Source organism: Mustela nigripes, chromosome 3 (genome assembly GCF_022355385.1).
Source record: "Mustela nigripes isolate SB6536 chromosome 3, MUSNIG.SB6536, whole genome shotgun sequence".
Lineage (NCBI taxonomy): Eukaryota > Metazoa > Chordata > Mammalia > Carnivora > Mustelidae > Mustela > Mustela nigripes.
Window position 1 is genome coordinate 63,925,844 of NC_081559.1, and position 20,938 is coordinate 63,946,781.

Sequence of the window (20,938 nt, forward strand, 5' to 3'; positions counted from 1 at the left end):
AATTAACTTTGTTTTCCCATCGTCTAGTTCAGTGGCTAGCATTTTGTAGGGTTTAATAGCCATGCAGTTAACAAGCTCTGCTTTGAAGCTATAAATGTCTCCTAGAGAGGGTTAAGCCTGTTATAGTCATCTACACCACTGTGGGATTAAAAAATGTGGGATTAACATATCTCGGAAATTATCAAAGCATCTAGGTAGGAATGGTCAGGAATACAGAACATGCCAGGAACATCCCTTGACTCTTGGAAAACTAACCACCAAATCGTCATACCTAGAGAGTTTGGGATGTAGTTAAAAGCCAATTTCTAATACATCTATGAAAATTTTTTTAAATGCCTAGAAAAAGAATTAAGTTAACTAAATGATCTTCATGTAATGCCAAGAAAAACATTTGTTCTAGGGTTTTCTAATTGCTATTAAGATGAATTTTTAGCAAGCCTATTGCTTTGTCCTCTGATATATACTCCCAGAACAGATCCTTCTTACAGGCCTGAGCACAGCAGTGTAGAAACTCATTAAATATTTACCAGATAAATTACTAAATGTGTATTAGATCTGGAACCAAATTGTCACTGAGGAATATCACAGTACCCCTTTCAATGGTTTAAAAAAAAATTTTTTTTTAATTTAAATTACCACTTATTTAGCACCAGTGATTTCATTGAATGTTTCTTTTTCTCCCTTCATTCTCAGAGACACCAAGCCTGTAATTATCACTTTGCTTCAGAAATCATGACCACGGGGCGCCTGGGTGGCTCAGAGGGTTAAGCCTCTGCCTTCGGCTCAGGTCATGATCCCAGGGTCCTGGGATCAAGCCCCGCATCAGACTCTCTCTCTCTCTCTCTCTCTCTCTCTCTCTGCCTGCCTTTCTACCTACTTGGGATCTCTGTCTGTCAAATGAATAAAAATTATTTTAAAAAGAAAGAAAGGAAGGAAGGAAGAAAGAAAAAAATAAATCATGAGCACCTGAATGCTTCTTCAGCCAACATGAAGTAAACCCCCTGTGACCACAGACACTGACAGGATTTGCACTATGGAGCAGCAAAGTCCAGGGACAGCTGTCCAGAACTGCTCCGGGCCATCACAAGAGGCCTGTGCGTGTCAATCCTACCTTACTGGGGGGCGGGAGCAAGGGGGTAGGACGTGGCAGAGAGAAGGAAGTGGGAGGTAGGTAACACAAGTTTAGCAGCGGAGGCCAATGTCCCACCAGCAAGCAAACCGTCGACAACTGTGACTTCTATGACATATCGCTGCACGAGATAAGGACTCCAGTGGCCGCTGTTTCTTACAGGAACAATGGCTTCCAGTTAACCCGTGGCACAGACTGTGAAACGACGCGAGCACTGACCTGTACGTAACGCACGCATGCGCGCACGCACAGACACGGAATTAAAGGATTATTAGGATACCGGATGTCCAAACACTGCCAAAATGTGAACCCAGAGAGATAATAAAAGTGCGAGAAGCAGCAGTATTTGAAATCGAAAGGATTATAGCAACTTTGCTCCACACAACCTCATGTGCCAAGAGCGGGGCCACAGAAGCCTGGCAACATTAGGCAGCCCGACCTGTAAACTCCACTTCTCTCTGCTTGCCAAGGACAAACATCCCAGAGAACCCTAACCACTCACCCCCTTCTTCTGAAATATCAAAGACATCAAAAGGTCAAAGGTGCAAGGTTAAGGTACGATCAAAGCAAGGAATCAATATACCTTTAAAATGAAAAATAGGTAACTATACATATAGACTATGTCCTGTTAACACAATGTGGGCATTAAGGGGGGAGGGGAGAATGAGAGAAATAAACTAACTGCTAATAAGCAAACTCATAAATCCAAAAACCTCAGAAAAATGAGCCAAGCCCAAAATCATAAAACCAGGTCCTTACATGTGCAGCTCTGCCTAAATTATGAGTATATCCAAATGACACTGTTATGGTCCCTGGTCCCAGGGACACAGAGGAAATGGTTCCCCCAAGCCCCTTTCTCCCTACCCCTGCTGCCTCCACCAGGACTGTCATTAGCTCCCATCACTGGCAGCCAGCCGCTAACGAACAGCCAGCGGAGGGAGAACATGGAGGCGTGGGGCAACTTAGGCCTTGTCGAGACCAGGGACCACAGCGTCAGCCCAGGAGGCTGGTTCCAGAATTGCTACAAACAAAGGCACACACACAGCCTCACAGAGACCCTGTATAAATATTCTGCAGCTGGCAACAGGACAGCCAAGGGACCTCCAATGGAGTACCACGATCAAGTACAACCATCACGGGCAAACAGAGCATATGGTTAAATGGGCACTCCAATTAAAAAAAAATATATAGTGTATACTCGGTACAGCCACAGAATTTGAGGACTCCTAAAGGGATCTGAGACAGTTCCTAATCCAACTCTTTCTAAATAGTGCTGTGCTGTTAGGTGACTCGACCAAAGGTAGAAAACAAGTCAGCGGCAGGAGGAGGACCCAACTCTCCCCACAGTTTGTTTAGTGCTTTTTCCACTTGGGGAAAGTGACCTTCAAAACGGGTCAAATGACAAAGGCACAATTTTGTTGGTCACTCTGATCATAAGCAACCACACAGCAATCATTTCAGCAAGAGTAAAGCACAGCTGAAATTTTGAAGAAGGTAAAAGCCTTAAATGTATACAAATTTTGTGGGGTTTGGGTTTTTGCTTTTTGTTTTTTGGTTTTTTTAGTTAACACTAAATTGTGGAAGCTCTTGCTTTAATCTGAGTTTTAATGGGCAATCTGTTGCTTCAATCCCAGAGAAATCTATGCCTCCTGGAGCCTAATTTAAAATGGAAGGCCAAACAGATCTGGAAAAGTACAGCTTTACCCTTCTACTTAATTTATACTATAGTGTGCTGTAATTAAGCCTGAAATAAAAGCTATATTCTGAGTAGAGACAAAAAGCTCTTGTTAATGACATTCCATTCTCAATGTAGAAAACAACAAAAGGCTTCTTCATTTGGAGCCAAATGTCATTATACTTTGTAGCTTGTGTGGAGCGATTGGACTAATATTTGTACTGGGATTAGGGTTGGGATAACCAATCAGTTAACTCCTCCATGCAGTTTCCTATTATCCTCAAATAAGTGGCCAAAAGGCAAAAAAAAAAAAAAAAAAAAAGGAGAGAGAGAGAGAGAGAAAATTGGCAGGCAGAACGTCAACTATATTTATGAGATTAAACTCTCAAACCCTTCACAGTTTGCTGGGCAACTAATAACCATTTGCCAAGCTGTTCATTTAATAATGAGTCAGTTAAGCCAAAAGCAAATGTTGCTGCAACCAACCAAAGCAACTAGAGTCTATCCACAGTCAAAGTTCCAATTATTTATGTAATGTACATACTTCATTTAGAATAAGAAGTCCAAGCTGCCGTGTACAAAAAAAAAAAAAAAACCCAAACTCCCCTTATTAGCCAAATGCAAGCTACCCTACGGTTCTTGAATAACCATAATGTGTACGTCATCTGGCAATTTCTTTTTTTTTTTTTTTTTTAAAGATTTTATTTATTTATTTGACAGAGAGAGATCAGAAGTAGGCAGAGAGTCAGGCAGAGAGAGAGGAGGAAGCAGGCTCCCTGCGGAGCCCGATTCGGGACTTGATCCCAGGACCCTGAGATCATGACCTGAGCCGAAGGCAGTGGCTTAACCCACTGAGCCACCCAGGCGCCCTCATCTGGCAATTTCTGAGAGGCAAAATGACCGACAGAGGGCTTGGGGAGTAATTCCTATTTATGTCGTGACTCTGGACGCAGGGCCTGCAGCTCTCCAGCCCAGCTCAGCACCCAGCATCATGTGACCTAAGAGGTCATCGAACTGGGTCTGTTTCCTGGTTTTCCAAAAGAGAGTGTCTGTGCTGAGACCAGCCCCACCCTGGAAGGATGAGGACTGAACAAAATCCCGCTTGTCAGAGCGACGGAAGTTGTACGGTATACAACACAACTGCGAGGGACCGTGTCATTAATCAGGGGACTGGAAGAGCGGTGTGGGCTGCTTTCCAAGAAATGCGTGTGTTGGAAGAGGAGAGAACACCCAGCTGCCTTTGCTCTCTCTTCCCCCCTGCTTCTCCGGCCTGTCTCTGCACACCCATCGGTGGAGAAAAGCAACACGCAGGCATCCTCCACTTTTACTTACTAATAGTTCATCCATACTGGTCTGGCATTTTTCCAGGTTGATCCGTTTTATAGCCACGCGCTCTTGCCTGGGCTTGCAGAGAGCAGCCTGAACCACGGCCGTAGCTCCACTGCCTGAAACAGAAGGAAAACAGCATCAGCTCTCAGGTGGCGCACGGTCTGGTTACGTCGTGACCCCCTTCCTAAACAAATACCTGGGTTTTTTTTTTAAGTCTTCTACTCGACGTATTCAAAACATTGCCTTTTAACACATTCTCAGAGAGCTTCTGAGTCTGAAAATAATTCTCTGCGGAAGAAGCAGCAAAGAGTGGACTGTTCGATGGGATATAAAAACAGTGTCCGCCCCCCAAAAGCCACGATCCACATCAGAAGAGCCCACCGTGATCCAGCACGTTTACTGCTGCCCAGAGCAGGGGTTGATGAAGTGACAAGGCTGAGGTCACGGGGCCGGGGGCCATGAGCCTCTAAGCACAGCACTGCCTGGAGGCCTTTGAGCATCCCGAGCTCCCAGGATTCTCTAACTTCGGTGCCCTTAAAAAATCTCAAGCTCTTCTTCCACTTCAGCCCAACCCAAACCACTCCAGCCTGAACTACTTCAGGGTCTCCACAAGACGCCGTGACAGCTTATCTGCTCTGAGTGCTCTTTGAGCTTATTCCTTCTGAGCGTGCTCTCCCATTAGAAGAAGAGGGATCAACTGAGGATTCTCGTGTTGGAAGCACGACTTTCAAAGATGCCACGCAAGTGATGCAAACGTGTAATTACAAAAGCTCTCAGTATTCACATGAATTTCCTATTTCTAAGGTTTCATGATCTTTAGCTAATGCACTCAAACTCCTAGGAGACAGAGTCATGTCATTATCCATATTTTATAAGAGCAAAATGTAGACGTGTAATGATTTGTGGCAGAGCACAAAGAGCTCCTAATCCGATTTCTATTCCATGGGGGCAGAGAGACCTCCAGGTTAAGGTATCCCACTTCTGCAACGAATATCAAAAACTTTCCACTGCAAGACAGCCAAGCAGAGAAATAGCCTGTACTCAGGATTGTGCAAAAAGGGACCCAGACGCGACCATGTACCTTTCTCCTTAAAGCTTTTCTTCAAGAATGACTTCTCAATTAAGTCATCTAATAGCATCAGAGGGGGGAGGGGGCAGCTTTGGGCAATACAGAAGGGAGATCAGTGTTAGCTTTCCTTACAGATGTGATAGACAGGCATGACATTTCTAGGGCAAATCAATCCTTTCCCACATCAAGGAGGTGCCCCAGTAGGTGTCTTTGAAGCTGAAGGTCTGCCTTTCTTCTGTCCTGTAGTCTCAACATCCACTCTGGCCCCCGGATCTGGTGTCCCAAACAGATCACCCTATACTCCAAAACCAGGTCTCCAACTTCAAGACTCCCATTCCAGAAAGTCCAACCTGTGTTCACCGAGGGAGGAGAAAATCCACCTATACAAACAACCCCCTGTACAGTAGGCACTTCCTCATGCAATTCTCATTATAAGCTTACACATTTTTGTTGTTCCTAGCCTCATTTTATACGTGAGAACACTGGGACTTGGAAAATTCGCCCACGCAGCTAAGCGCCTAGGCTGGGGTCTGAGTCAGGCCGGCCAGTCTCCAGGCTCCATGCCTTTCCCTGCTTCCCAGAGGCCAGGGCCCACGCTTCCTTTCCCCGCTTGTCCTGGCCTTAAAGGACAGAAAAAAATGTCCTACATGCTTGAACAAAAGAGAAACCACCTAGAGGGAAAAATTCAAGTGAGCCTTGCTCTCTAGTTCAAGGAAAGAGTGCTATTGTCAACAGGTTTTGAAAGGACCTCCCCATCCTTAATCTCACTGCCTTTCCATCAGCGACTATTCCACGTCCCACCATATCGGTCTTGGTCCTACAGATCAGAGCACGCTGGGTTCACTCCAGAATGCTCTAGATACGAGAGCCAAATACTACAAAGAGGCCTGCTGATAGTAAAGTGTACTTTCCAGTCAAGGTCTCCAGAACAAGAGGCCATCCCTGACTGAGCTGCAGAGAAAGTGGTAAGTGGCTGGTTAGCCCTGGGCCCAGTGTCCAGCAGAGAAATCAACACGCGGAGAAATCAACACACATCTTTAACGAGCTGCTGATGGGAAGCCGTTCTCAGCTCTACCTGTTGTAAGTCTCCCCCCAATTCTTACCACACCCCCCCCCAATCCTTAATCCACATCCCACAATGTTTTCAAAGCAGGGGAACTGAAAAACAAGGAAGATGAAAACAAACCCCCAGAAAGGATCACACGAGTGCCTGTAAGAGGGAGCTGCCTCCCATGGTCTGGGAGATCCTTGACTATAAAAGTCTGCTGATTTCCACAGACACATGTAAGAACGCAGACAAAAATAAGAATTCTGGACAGAAAGAGGTAGCAGGAGGGAAAGTCTTTTATTAGAGCTTCACAACTAGAGAATTGTTATTATTTAAGGACTAGAACTGACTAAAGAACAACGGGCAGCTTCTCGTCTCGAGAGAGAATCATCCTGGGGTTACTGTCATAGGGTGAATGCACGTAACCACGCACTGGACCATGTAGGAGACACCGCTTTGACCCCAAAGATTTGCCTCAACTGCCAGGGAGATCAAGAACAATGACAGAGGGGCAGGAAGCCCTTTACGGATGAGGAAGGGAAGGGAAGAGCACTCCTACCAGAAACCACCTTGATCTGGACCGACTTCCAGCCTCCGCAACTGGGAGAAGTAAATGCCTGTTGTTAGGCACACCCACCGCTGAGTGTTTTGTTATAGCAGCCAGAGCTGACTAATATAAAGGCCTTTCATTGTGTGTTCTAAGTCCCCACCCCGCTATCACCTGTGGTAAATAATGCCGTACAAATTACAAGTTCTCAACTGCCTGATTAAGTCAACAGCAAGATTAGGTAATGCTCAGTGGAAGGGCCTCTGGTTGGCCAGTGTAGCTCTCAAATCTTGGGTTAGTAAGAACCCAGAAAAGGAGGTTCAACAAACATTCTACCCTATCTTTTCAATCCTGGTACCAATTTCCTCTGTGGCATTGGGCCTAATTTTTCTCTAAATCTCAGTTTCCTTGATGGGCATAATACAAGCTACCCGTGAGGCCTAATAACATCCCTGGAAACATCAACTCAGTAAATGTTAGGCTCTCTCTCTAGAATGTATTTTCTGCACTTGCACAATTAAGGAGGTAGACTATCTAGAGTTTGCACAACCCCCCCCCACCACCACCCAGGGTAAAAAAAGGGAAGGCCAAGTACGTCCAGGTCAATACTAAGTACCATTCTATTTACAGGAAGATGCAGTTGGTTTAAAGAGGAGGAAAAGGAGGGCTAGGTTTGAAAACTGGAAGACTAAATGATTTCTAAGGTCAGAGACAGCATAATGAGTCTAAGAGTCTGAAATACAAGAAAAGCATCCAGAGAATTCTGGAATACCTATAAATTAAGATTCTATAACTAAACTTCTTATTGAAAAGGTACTCTGACATCTAACCTAAACTAGAAATTACTTTAAAAAGTCTCTGTCTACCCAGATTGCATGAGTTTGTAATCTAGCCTTGCCACACATACTAAATGCCTCTTCTTCGACCACTGACGCTTCAGTTTCTTCATTTGTATGATGGCGATAATACCACAGAGCTCCCAGGGGGGCTGTGAGGATCAAATGGGTTAATATGTGGAAAGCCCGTGGAATGGTGCCTTGTATATAGGAAGCACTAATTAAATCTTATGTTGGGCGTGTGGGTGGCTCCGTGGGTTAAAGCCTCTGCCTTCAGCTCAGGTCATAATCCCAGGGTCCTGGGATTGAGCCCCACATCGGGCTCTCTGCTTGGTGGGGAGTCTGCCTCCTCCTCTCTCTCTCTCTCTCTGCCTACCTCTCTACCTACTTGTGATCTCTGTCTGTCAAATGAATAAATAAAATCTTAAAAAAAATTCTTTAAAAATAAAATCTTATGTTAGTATTACTTCTCAGTAATACTAACTAAGAAGTTAGTATTCTTCTCTAGTATTACTTCTCGTTATTTCTCAGGGAAATCCCTCCAAGTCAACCGGTGTCTGGCCAATTTGTTGTTTCAAGGCTACAGATTTCATGAAGTTGACAAACCATAATTTATTCAGTCCTTCCTCTATTGGTCAGTCTTCTCTCTATGTCCAGCTTTCCCTCCAATATGTATAATGTAGCCATAAACAGCTGATCCTTTAAAATATACGTATGAGTCCACAAGAACTTTTCTTTACGTTCAAGTTAGGACATGGTCAACTGTCCAGTAGCCTCTCCTCATAAACATTAGGAATTAAAAAACAAACCAACCAAATATATATTATATCAGCCTATAACATGAGTAGTGGCCAGTGGAAGGAAGCTGTCATTATAGCCTCCTTAAATGAGGAGCGCCGAGCCAAAACTTCTCTTAAGAGTTTGCCTAGCTTGCAGCACATGAAAGGACTCCTTCATTATGCCTACCTGTCCTTTCTCAGCACATAGTGTCCAGAGCTGCTCAGGCTTTCTTTTTGGATGTGCTCGTTGGTGGTAGATAATTAACAAAACAAATGGCTCTGGACCAGCTGATGACTTCCTCCAATTCTCTCTTTATCCAACTTACTACACGTGTTCTATTTATATCATGGGTCCAACCTCAAAGCCCACAAGGCCAGTGAAGGTCATATGAGAGCTGGAAGCTGGCCAGCGCGTAAATGGACACACACGTGAACTCTGGAGGGACACAGCTGTCACTCTGCCTCCACTAATGTCGCCATGTAAGATTGCTGACTTAGCACGGCCAGATTCGGATTTTTGCAGGAAAGCTGAAAACTCAGAATTTTGTTTGAAATCTTCTAATATGATAAAGTGAGCAATTAAAAAATTTTTTAAATATAAAAGCATTGTGAGTCACATGAAAGCTTGCCACAGCTGTATTTTGCCTCTCTGTGTAACTACTATTGGCTTCAAAGGTGCACCCTTCCATACCCGATGGCCCAATTTTTAAATTATCTATTAGCTTACACACACAAAGTTGCCATTCTTCTGGATCAAAAGTGATCACATTTCCAATGATGACACATAATGTATGTACGTACTCAGGACATGGGCCCAAACTGATTGACTACATGTGGCCGTGGTGCCATCCACCTTATCCCACTATATCCCACCTTCATTTGGCGCGTTCTGTGTGAAAGGAACAGCACAGTAAACACTCGAGTCAAACATGAAGGAGACAAGCAGTGAGACAGGTGTCATATGGAATTCGCTATATGGATTCCTTAACAAAACGGAACCGCCTGCCAGCCTGTCTGATAAATGGTACACAGACTGTGTGTATACACACTGGGCAAGGCCCAGCAAGGCCACGTTTCTCAAGGAAACTACAAACAGGGAGCCACTCCCCCTACCCCCACCCCCGCACCAAGTGACCTTGTTTGTGTTACAACCATGCTGGCTGAGTTACATCCTTCCGCTACCGTCAAAAGAACCAGTCCGTGGACCTACCTTCTGGAATTGCTGGAGCAGAGTTAGAGCTCACACAAAGTAAAATAAAGGTGAGGCCAGTGAGCAAATGTGCCCACATTTCACCACTGACCTGCCAACTCCCTTACCTGGAAGAGCCTGCTTGTTGAAACCTTTAGAGGTCACAGACCTCCCCAAAGGAGAGCAGTGCTTGTATGTAACTTGGCAAGAACCATCTGATAATGCCGCAGAAAAACAAAAAGTAGCCTGGGGATCTGATCCTAAGAGAGATAGAGGGGAACTGGGATGTGGAACCAAATTGAAATGAATGTCAGCAAATTCACCTTGGACCTCAAGCCACATCGAAAGCAATTAAACAATTAAAACAAACAAATGCATTAAAAAAAAAAAAAACCCTACCTGACACTTATTAAATTCAGAAGTTACGTGGATTGGCATTACTGATATAAATAAAATCAATAATGAATATGGCGGGGGTACAAGTAAATTCTAGGTACCTGGTTAAAGAGTGGTAAGTACATGATAAGGAATTATTAAATAACTGACTCTAATTGCCATCAAATTCAATGTGGTTAATATTGGGATTTACTCCCAGACGTTTTTTGTTTTCTTAATGATATACACGAGATGATGAATAGGGCTTAGATCCCTCAAAGCTGAAACTGTATTCTAGGAGTCTAGTCCTGATGCTGAAATTAAACTAACACGAAACTTGGAGTAAACCTCTCTGTCTGCGAATGTGCATTTATTTGCTAAAAAAAGAACATCCAATTTTGCTGGGGTGGGGGTCTTTGACCAGCTAGCCCCAGGGCTTGGCCAGGAATCACCTGAGATGCTGTGTCCTCTAGCATCTAGGCGGATAGTCATTTCCTCTCTGCTCCCAAGGACCCAGTACAGCCTCATCCCAGCACTTAACGGGATCCCGAGCAGTCTTCCCCAGACTTACAACTTCTAGAATCAGCCCTTCCGCTGATGCCCCAGCGTAGAACACAGGAAGCCCTAGGTAAGGGTTTGCTAAGTGAATAAAACCCACATCAACCCGTCACTGGGGAAGACACTTAGACACAAGGGAGATGAAGCTGTGTTCTGCACGGGGAGTGCTAGGGCCCTCGCTGACTCTGCAGTCCAGAGGCAAGGAGGAAGAGCAATGTTATCCCTGACCTGCTCGTTGTGTGTGTTTTAAGCCAGTAGTTGGGGATGTAGAAATTAACATCAAGAACAGGCCTAGGGAGGCTACCTGCCTGAAGGCATTTCTGATCTGCAGAACATCTGTTTTAATTTTAGAATCAATGTCATAGGAAAGCTCATACTGAAGAGCAATGTTCCTCCAGAATTGGTAGGGAAACTCAGTTTTCATAAATTAAATCCTCTGGCCACCGCCCACGCGAAATGAGCCGAGGTAATATAGTAGGGCCTTTGATGACTGCCCTTGAGTATAAAGCAGTGACATCAAACAGCTAACAATGTGAAGAGGTGACAGAAGCCAGCAGCAGCCCTCCCAATCCATCCTAGGAGCCATCACATCAGGCCCTGGACGGCAGGAGGGACACATTCCTGCAGGGCAAATTTGATTTTTAAGTTCATTTAAAGGTCGAATTCAAGTCCTTGCCCCTTGCACACTCCAAGCCCCATGATCTGGCAGGACTGAAAAACTTCCTGTTCTGCTCCAAGGGGGCAGTTCAACCCCTCCCTGCAAAGCCCACTCGTTCTACTGATTAAATCAACCGAACAGAAGCCAACATTCCACAGAGGAATGTCCATTGCTATTCATACAGATAAACAGATACACCCACTGGTGAAGGCCAAAAGACACAAGTATCCTAGTTGCAGCGGGGTGTTCCAACATGGCGTCTCTCCTTCCTCACGGCTCCAACCTTGAGACACCTGGAAATGGGAAAGGCTACAAATACAAAAAGAAGAGCCAGTCTCTACTCCAAGGTCAGTCCCATTCATCCCGTCTCAGCTACATGTATGTTGCCTTTGTGTGAATAAAAGAAAGGTCTCTCTCTGACTGGACATGCACCTGGACGTGCAAGGCCTGGTTCTTGTGGAGACACATTGGTTGAAGCACAATGACGGGGGAAGGAAGCACCTTTCTCCCAGTTAAGTGCATCATAGCTCACTGGGCTGAACGAGGGCTGGTGTTCAGCCTCCATGGGCAATGCACAACCTCGGCGGCCTTGGAACAAAGATTAGCATAGCCAAAACACCCATCCTATAAAAAGGAAAATAAGTAAAGTTTGTTTCTAAGCCCCAGAACAACAACCCCAGACTTAAGAAACAGCCCCATGAGAAAGCCCTGGATTGGGATGGATTTTCTCAAAAGCCTCTGAGACAGAGTAAGAATATCAGAAACACCTACAACGTCTGTTTCAAAAGCAGATTCTTGAGCCCATATTCAACCTACTGAATCGGGATTAGTAAAACTAGTGGCCTGATATGTGCTTTTTAATTTTTATTTTATTTATTTCTTTTTTTTTTAAGAGAGAGCTCAAGCAGGAGCGGAGGGGAGGGGCAGACAGAAAGAATCTTAAGCAGGCTCCATGCATGGAGCCCAACTTGGGGCTCATTCTCAGAACACTGAGGATCGTGACCTGAGCCAAAATCAAGAATCGGGGGCACCTGGGTGGCTCAGTTGGTTAAGTAACCGCCTTAGGCTCAGGTCACGATCTTGGGAGTCCCACATCAGGCTCCCTGCTTGAGAGGGAGTCTGCTTCTCCCACCGACCTCTCTCCGCCCACGCTCTCTGTCTCAAATAATAGATAAAATCTTAAAAAAAAAAAAAAAAAACACAGTCGGAAGCTCAACCCACCAAGCCACCCAGGCGCCCCACTGGTATGTGTATTTTTAATAAGCCTCTCTAGTGATGCCCTAATACTCTCAAGTTTGAAAACCACGGTTTCTGGGTCTCAGTTTGCCTCTCCCTTCCCCTGCCAGGACACAGGAAAATTTATCAGTTAGGAACCAGTTAGGAAAATAGAAACAACACTAGGTACTACAACAGACATCACTCGATCTAAAGAAGAGATTCAGCAAGTGTCCGCTGAAAACACTGAGCAATAGAGCGAAACTGGGGGATGCAGCTCCCGTCCCCGGGACGGAGGACGGGAAATCAAAGGGAGGAGTGGGGTTATGGGAATCTGCCAGTTGAGAGGAGGAGACCCACAGAGCTGGGAGCAGACCTCTTGAGGAGCAGGTGCTGGCACCTCGGGACCCCCCATGAGTCCACATGGGACTGGGACTCAAACTTGTGAGGACAGCCTAGTGATGGATTCTCTGAGGGGTGCCAGGAGGCTGGTTCCAGGACATAGCAAGGAGATGGAGATAGGAACCAGTGGCTGCTAGCAGAGTGAAGGACCCTTCTGGAATGAGGTGCACAAGCACAAGCAAATGGAATGAATCACGTCCCTTCTGCCTCCTCCAGGCTCCCAGAAGCGCTCTGGCAGCCCCTAGTAGCGGAGCTTAACAGGGAAAGAGGAGGCAGAGGAGGAACGTGGTTTGCCGAGTAACAGCCAGTCTAGAAAGATCTGTCTGGTGCCCAGAGACAACCACTTCATAAGGAGCCAAAGGAATAGGATTTCCATCAGCTTCAGCCAGAGGCTGGGGCCAATTCCAAGCTGCACCTAGCATGGGCCGACCTTGTTCTCTTCATTCTCCCTCACTTTGTTTTCAAACACAACTCCTAAAATGGCCCCTTTTAATATCTAACATCCCCCAAATGTTCATTCTGTCCCCACAACCCCAGACCAGCCTCACTCTACTTCCTTTTGGTCAGGCAATAGTTTGAGTAGGGGTCTAGGGCCAGATAGCCCTACCAGCGATGTGACCTTGGGCAAGTTGCTTTGTACATGTATGCCTCAGTTTCCTTAATTATAAAAAAGGGAATGACACTCATAGCCACCTCATGAGACGGCTAGAAATATTACATGAGATAATACACACAAATATAGCAGCTTAAACAAACATGTCTGGCACATAAGTGGTCAACTATGTTTTGACTGCACTATTATCAACAGTGTGATTATCCCAGACACCTGTATCTGGGTCTACTATAAGTTTCTTAAAAAAAAAAGAAAAGCTTTTTAATCCCCTCCCTTGGGATCACCTCTGCTCCCACAGAACCCCACTTCTGTTTCCTGTGAAGTTAAGTCCACCTCTTCCAACACTATTGCTGGTAGCCAGCATTGACAACTAACCCTTATAGGACAATGATTGGGTGTACAGAAAATTGGGCAGGGAAATGATAATTCAAGATCCACTTCCCTGGTCATTACCCTTGGCTACCACACATCCATGAAGCAGCGAGTAACTACAACAATTCTCCTAGCTCAAGAACATTGGAAAAAAGTCCACTCGTGTTAATGTCACCCACCCCTCCCTACCTCTCCATCCGATCGACTTTACTCATCATCTCACTCCTGCTTATCTGGTCTCCTCGGGAACCTGAAGGTTTTCCCCCAAGTAACACCACACACCAGGAAGTAAGGGACAACTCTAAAGGGTAGAGGTCTTTCTGCCCCGCTCTCTACACACTCTTCATCCAGAAGCAGGATGATGTCACAGTCTGAAATGCTAGCAGAAAAGAAGAGGGACACGGGAGTGCTACTTTCAGGAACACAAAGGTCCAGTGTGGTGGGAAGCAGTGCGTTGGCAAGCTGAGCGGGGCCCAGAGCGCAGTGGAGTGAGAAAGAAGGCGAAGAAGCACCCCACAAAGGGCACTTTGCACCACTCGGGCTCTGAGGGAAGCAGCAGCATGCTGTCAGTCCCGGCCTCCACCTGCCCCACCCCCCAGGTCCCCGCTCTGAAGCACCTGCAAGATCTCACACGGTGACATAGGGGGAGCCTGGCAGGATGTCAGGAGAACCCTCCCTCCTGTGGTCTTGACACCAGGGGCCAAAATGTTAGAGGACTATGTAGGAATCAGAAAATGTGCGGACAGTGCAAGGGGTCACCTGGATATCCCAGGAATATGCAGATGCTGACTCAGCAGGTCTGGGGCAGGGGCTCCCACTCCCAGGTGATACGATGTAGCTGGTCCGTGGACCACACTCAGAATCGCTAGAGCACAGGGGAGGTAGCTGACCCAAATCACCCACAAAGCTTCCAGGTGCCCACCTCCTAACAAAGGAGTAAAGGCTCAGAAACCTCCTGATCCAGCCCGCCACAACCCCAAAGGCTGACAGGGGAGGGCGGCATGAGCTGTGGGGAAGCAGATGTCTGCGGAGTCTGGGAGAAGACGCATGACCAGCTTCAGAAAGGGGTTCCCGGGCCTGCAGGAGTCCAGAGGGAGCAAATCCCTATACGGGGAACCACACTTGGTAATTTTGTATGTATTTAACTCTTCAAAAATGAAGATTCAACAACCTTCCCCTTAATGTCTTTACTTGATTTTTCGGTACGCTTACAGAAACTGGCTGCAAAGGGAAGATGAGGCCGGCCCTACTTCCCTGCCTCGGAAGACGGAGAGTAATTTAACTTGAAAATTACTTTCAGTAACTGTGGCTTAAATTAACTTGGGCTCTGGTTATCTGGTAATTTATTCCATAAATCCAGAAAACAGGATTCCTCAAATATTATGGGTAACGAAGGGTCCACAGTAAACCAAAGTGAATAGTCAGGTCACCGTAAATGCTTTTATTCAACACACATTAAACAATTAAACTTTATAACAGGAATACGATGTCTAAATTCAACCTACACAGAGGACCTCGTGTGGCATTTCAAGAAGAATTATTACAGATCGTAATCGTGTTAACTGAAACTTCTTTCTTGTAGCGTGAGGCCTAGGCCCCCAGGTCTGTGACCCCCATCTCTAAGTGGCAGCAGACGTGTACTACAGATGGCTGCAAGGAGGGGCAAATACGACGTAAAGTCACTCACTCATCTCCTCCTGTTTTAATAGCGAGGCTGATTTGATTGGGAAGTACTGGTTAATTTTTTTTTTTTTTAAGATTTTTTAAATTTATTTATTTGACAGAGATCGCAGGTAGGCAGGGAGAGGAGGAAGCAGGCTCCCCAGGGAGCAGAGAGCCTGATGCGGGGCTCGATCCCAGGACCCTGGGATCATGACCTGAGCCGAAGGCAGAGGCCTTAACCCACTGAGCCACCCAGGTGCCCCGAGAAGTACTGGTTAAACCGATCTTTTCAGAGAGAAACTCCTTTGTCTCTTTCTGTTTCATTTACTCATCAAACGATAGAAGTATTCAGTTTTATGTTTGCTGTCAAGTTTCTGTTGGCCAGGCCCTCGGGTCTAGGTTCCAAGCCGTTGGCCCAGTAGCTATGTATAGACCGAAATCCTGAAAAGGTCTGGTTTCAGATTCAATCTTCTCATGTGTCAATTAGTTCCACTTTGTTACTTCAGCTAATTCAGTCCCAGTCGGGAGACCAAGATGGATAGATAAGTGTAACAACCCATCACCAGTGATGGGAATGGAGTGGGAAGGAACAACCAAAAGCCCATCGTCTACTATGTACAATAACTGTAATGATGCCTTCAACACACACAGAATAATAGCATCTCAAAGTTGAAAACAAACTTCAATTTACAGTTCGTACAATCATATGACAAAGACTATGTGTTTTTTTATTTATTCAAAGACTTTATTGAGCTTCTAAGAACATGTCAGGCACTATTTAAGGTACTGGGAAGGAGGCAGAGAGGAAAAGGGGCATGCCCTCCAAGAGTTTACAACTTAATTGGAATGACAGACATAGATTTCTTAAAAAATCATGAGTAAGAATTTGATTTTGTGATAAGTGCTATGACAAAACAGGTATTATATCAATTTGTGGGAAGATATCTTAAGCTATGATGGCCAGGGTGGTCTCTCTGAGGTGGTAACATCTGGACTGAATTGAAGGAGTCACACAGATCTGTGGGTGGAATATTCCGAGAGGCTGCACGTGCAAAGGGCCTGAGGCAGAAATGAGTTTGGAGAGCTTGAGGGACAGAGACAAGGATAGTGTGGCTGGAGCTTGTTGATAGAGAGGATAAGGGTGAAAAGAGATGGTCAGACAGGCAGAGGAATGAATACCCAGAAAGAGCCCTGTCAGCCAAAATAAGCACTTTGGAAATTTTTGATGAGAGACTCACATTTTATACTGCTCACTCCAGCTGCTGTGTGGACACCAGGTTACAACGTGAAGCAAGAGCAGATGCAGCGTGATTGGTTAGGAAGTTGCCAGAGAGGGACAGGCACAAATTCATGATGGCTAAAGACTGAAGAGGGAGGGAGACAAGTGGCTGGATTAGGGATCTATTTGGAGGTACAGCCACAGGATTTGCTGAATGACTGGATATTAACTGGGGGGTGGGTGGGATTTAGGTAATAAAACTAAATGCATGATCGCCTCCACTATAACCATCACTGCATTTTACAACAAACAATCTTGATTCTCTCTTCACCTTTGTTCTTTCCAAAACTCTGCCACCAGAGCTGTCCCTCCATCAGAACATGCACCGCTTGCTCCCGATGACAACTTAAACAGTGTGAGCCACCACACATTTGTTCAACCAACCTTCCCAGTCAAGAACAGGAAGGTTGAGGATGGGGGGTCGGAGGCATCGAAACCAGGCTGCTTGCCCACTCCCCTTATGGAGGAGAGCAGAGGCCGTGCTCCCAACATTCAACAGATGTTCTCAGGGAAGAAAGAAGTGTTCGGTCATTTCCTTCAAACGAATATCTGTCTGTACTGCCTCCTATGAAGAACAGGTTTTAAAACCAAACATAAAGATATTTAATATTTGGTATTGGGAGGCATTCCTTTTTGTCCATCCCACTCTTCTTCTTGTGGAGGCTCAGAAGAAATAATTAACTAGTCCAACGAAAGTTTATTTCCTCCCATCCTTAAAATTAAATCATGCCAAGCAGCAACAACAAAGAGTATTTTGAATAATTTTTTTTAAATCCCGTTACCCAAGCACAGCTATTTTCAGGCTTGCATATTACATTCTAATCCTTATTCATACCCACACATGCACACTCACAAAATATAGCCACAATAATTATGGCTCCCGGTTGTGCTGTTTACATTTTGAGTTAGAATATAAACATTTTTCACATTTCTAAAACATGTTTATAATTACATTAGTTGCAACACAACACCCCAACATGTTATTGAACCATAAACTCGAGCCTTAACCCTAGGATTAGACACTTGAATCCTTTCTCGGAGTTTTGTATAGTAATTCCAAAGGGATAACCCACCTTTGGTGCAAAATAAAAGCTGAAACAATGCCAAATGCAGAAGCTTCAAGACCTGTATTAAAAAGTCGCTGTAGGGGCGCCTGGGGGGCTCAGTGAATTGAGTCTCTGCCTTGGGCTCAGCCATGATCTCAGGGTCCTGAGATCGAGCCCCGCATGGGGCTCTCTGCTTGGCGGGGAGCCTGCTTCCCCCTCTCTCTCTGCCTGCCTCTCTGTGTGTCAAATAAATAAATAAATAAATATTTAAAAAATCTTTTTAAAAAGTCCTTTTTAAAAAAGTCGCTGTATTTGGTAGCTCATTAAATTTCTTTTAGAATCAATTATATGTCAATGATTTGCCAAACCAAGTGAGTAAAAAAAAATACATCAATTTCACTTGGGATTATTTACCTAGGACACTAGAATAATTCACAAAGCACAACAGGAAATCGGCTGCACCTGCCCTGAAGAGTGTGCACACATTTTTTTTTTTTTAGTGAGAGAACACAATACAGACTTAGAGGATCATCACCTTCTCTGCATGGTGATTTGGACAAAGTCTTAGCCTTCATTGGGTAAGAGTCCACAGACGAGACACAGCAAGAGACAACTCGGGATGCCTGAAGTATAGTTCCACGCTGAAATAGTTCCCTGTATTTAAACATGTATGGGCGATGTAGGACAGGATAAATACAGAACACGAAGAAATGTCAGAGAAAGATGGAATACCAGCCTGTATTCTAAAGGTGCCTTTTCTTTAAGGCTTTCTAAGCCCTCGAGCATGGCTAAAAGGTGTCGGAATATGCTATTCCAATGCCACTTTCCCAGCTGTCCTACAGATTCTTCATCACAGCACTGGGTTTTAGGCGATGCTAAAAGTAGCAGAGGGGCTGGGGAAGTGTCAGGGACTTTAGCTTCCAAAAGTATTTTGTGCATCCCTTGAGACCCTGACACCTCAAGGGTTATGCCAGGCAGCAGACATGAGGCTGACACGGCTACAGTTCATTCTCGGCTTTAAATGGAAGCCAGCAGCAGCCTCTCTGGGAAGATTCGCAAATACCTTGGACACCAGAATGTCACCTTTCCCATGTAGTTTACTCACTGTCCTTAACTTGTGCGTCTAGCCATTTCAGGAGAATGTCTGCAGGAGAACAAGACATGGCTATCTACAGGTAAGATCCTATCATGCAACCACTGAACTCCATCCTGGAAAACAAAGGAAGCTGTTCAGTTTCTCAAAGTGCGTCATATTTCAAAGTGACTGGTGAAAAGGCACCATTTTAAGGAATTCCATGATTCCCTATATTTGAACATTCTTTCTTTCTTTTTTTTTTTTTTTAAGATTTTATTTATTTTTTTGACAGAGCGAAATCACAAGCAGGCAGAGAGGCAGGCAGAGAGAGCGAGAGAAGCAGGTTCCCCGTCAAGCAAATAGCACAATGCGGGGCTCAATCCCAGGACCCCGAGATCATGACCCGAGCCGAAGGCAGCAGCTTAACCCACTGACCCACCCAGGCGCCCCTGAACATTATTTCAAAGCAGACTCTCACATCTTCTGCCAGGACTTACACTGAACAAAAACTCCAAAAGGACATCCAAATTCTTTGGACAACTGGTATTTAGCCATATCCAATTACTTGAAATAACTAAGCTGTCAGCAGGGTCTTAGAAATGTTTGGGCTACGAGAGTGTCTGGATGTCATATTATGTTTCACGATAGTATCTGACCTGTGTTACATTTCCTCATATTCTCCAGCAAGAAGCAAAATGACCAAACAGGCCCAATGAAATAAGGTTCTGTTTTCCACTCACCTTAGTTTCATTCTCAATCTTTAACATTTTCCTGGGTTTTTTAAACTCATGTCTCAAAAACTCTATGTCAAAATATTTAAGAAGTGGGAAAGACTACGACTGGTTAAAGAGAGAGAGAGAGAGAAAAAAAAAGCAATCCATGGAAATATTAAATGCTATGCCACTAACTCGAGCTCAGCACACTTGAAATCTACAGGACAAAAGCATCCCCAACAACCATTATATCCTCAACTCTGAAACAAATGTATTTAAAGGACACCACAAGTTAAAATTAGAATTTATAAAAACCAATTCTTGGAGCTCCTGGGTGTCTCAGTCAGTTACATGTCTACCTTTGCCTCAAGTCATGATCCCAGAGTCCCTGGAGAGAATCCACATTGGGTTCCCCTCTTAGCAGAGCGTCTGCTTCTCCCTCTGATGCTCCCCCATTTCGTGCTCGCTCTCGCTCTCTCTCTCTCTCTCTCTCGCAAATAAGTCATCTTCTACTACCCTTGGTAAACATTCACCTTGTATTTTTGTACCCGTTTATAAATAACCGTATTTTCTCTACTTGATTTTATGATGATGAAATCCACAGAAATGTCTACCTGCCGTGGGCTCAGGGACCCAACGTTATCAGAGAGAACAATCACCTCCTGTAGCTCAGGGAGACCAAGACGTGTTAACAAACATCTTCTACGTGGGACGGGTACCAGCGCAGAACAACCTGACTTTTTGGTCTATATACTTTTGATGTAAGATTCACAGTCACGGTCTCCAACTCAATAAATTCCTCTGACAGGACTTTAAGGAGTTGGCGGGGCAGGGGGGCAGGGACGCATAATACCAACCAGGAGTTAAAACTTTTTAAAGGCAAGTCTCACATGGTTTGCATTTTCCACTGACCCTCCCCAGTTGCCTTTTAATTTCTATCTCATGCCTTCATTTGTTAAATAAATGACAGAGATTCCTTCCAAGATTTTCTTTTTAAAATTTTTTGGATTTGGGGGCACCTGGGTGGCTCAGCGGATTGAGCCTCTGCCTTTGGCTCAGGTCATGGTCTCAGGGTTCTGGGATCGAGCCCCGCATCGGGCTCTCTGCTCATCGGGGAGCCTGCTTCTCCCTCTCTCTCTGCCTGACTCTCTGCCTGACTCTGCCTGCTTGTGATCTCTCTGTCAAATAAATAAATAAATAAATAAAATTTTTTTTGGATTTGCCCACACCACAGAGGCCAAAGCTTAAGCTAGCAGTGAGACTCTGTGCCTCACGAAAAGTATGGGTAAAACATACCCCACAGAAAAAGATTTCTCAAGGACACACGCAGACCCAGAACTGCAGCACAGGAGAAGCACTGAAATATATT

General features: G+C 45.0%; 1 protein-coding gene across 2 annotated transcripts in view; it reads right to left on the reverse strand.

Moving 5' to 3' along the window:
• STK39 (serine/threonine kinase 39) overlaps positions 1-20,938 on the reverse strand; it is a 299,252-nt gene that overhangs the window by 235,844 nt on the left and 42,470 nt on the right. For both annotated transcript variants that reach the window (XM_059394116.1, XM_059394115.1), the window contains exon 2: positions 4,137-4,249. In XM_059394116.1, the coding sequence (XP_059250099.1) occupies positions 4,137-4,249 (113 nt within the window). The remainder of the gene's footprint in view (positions 1-4,136; positions 4,250-20,938) is intronic.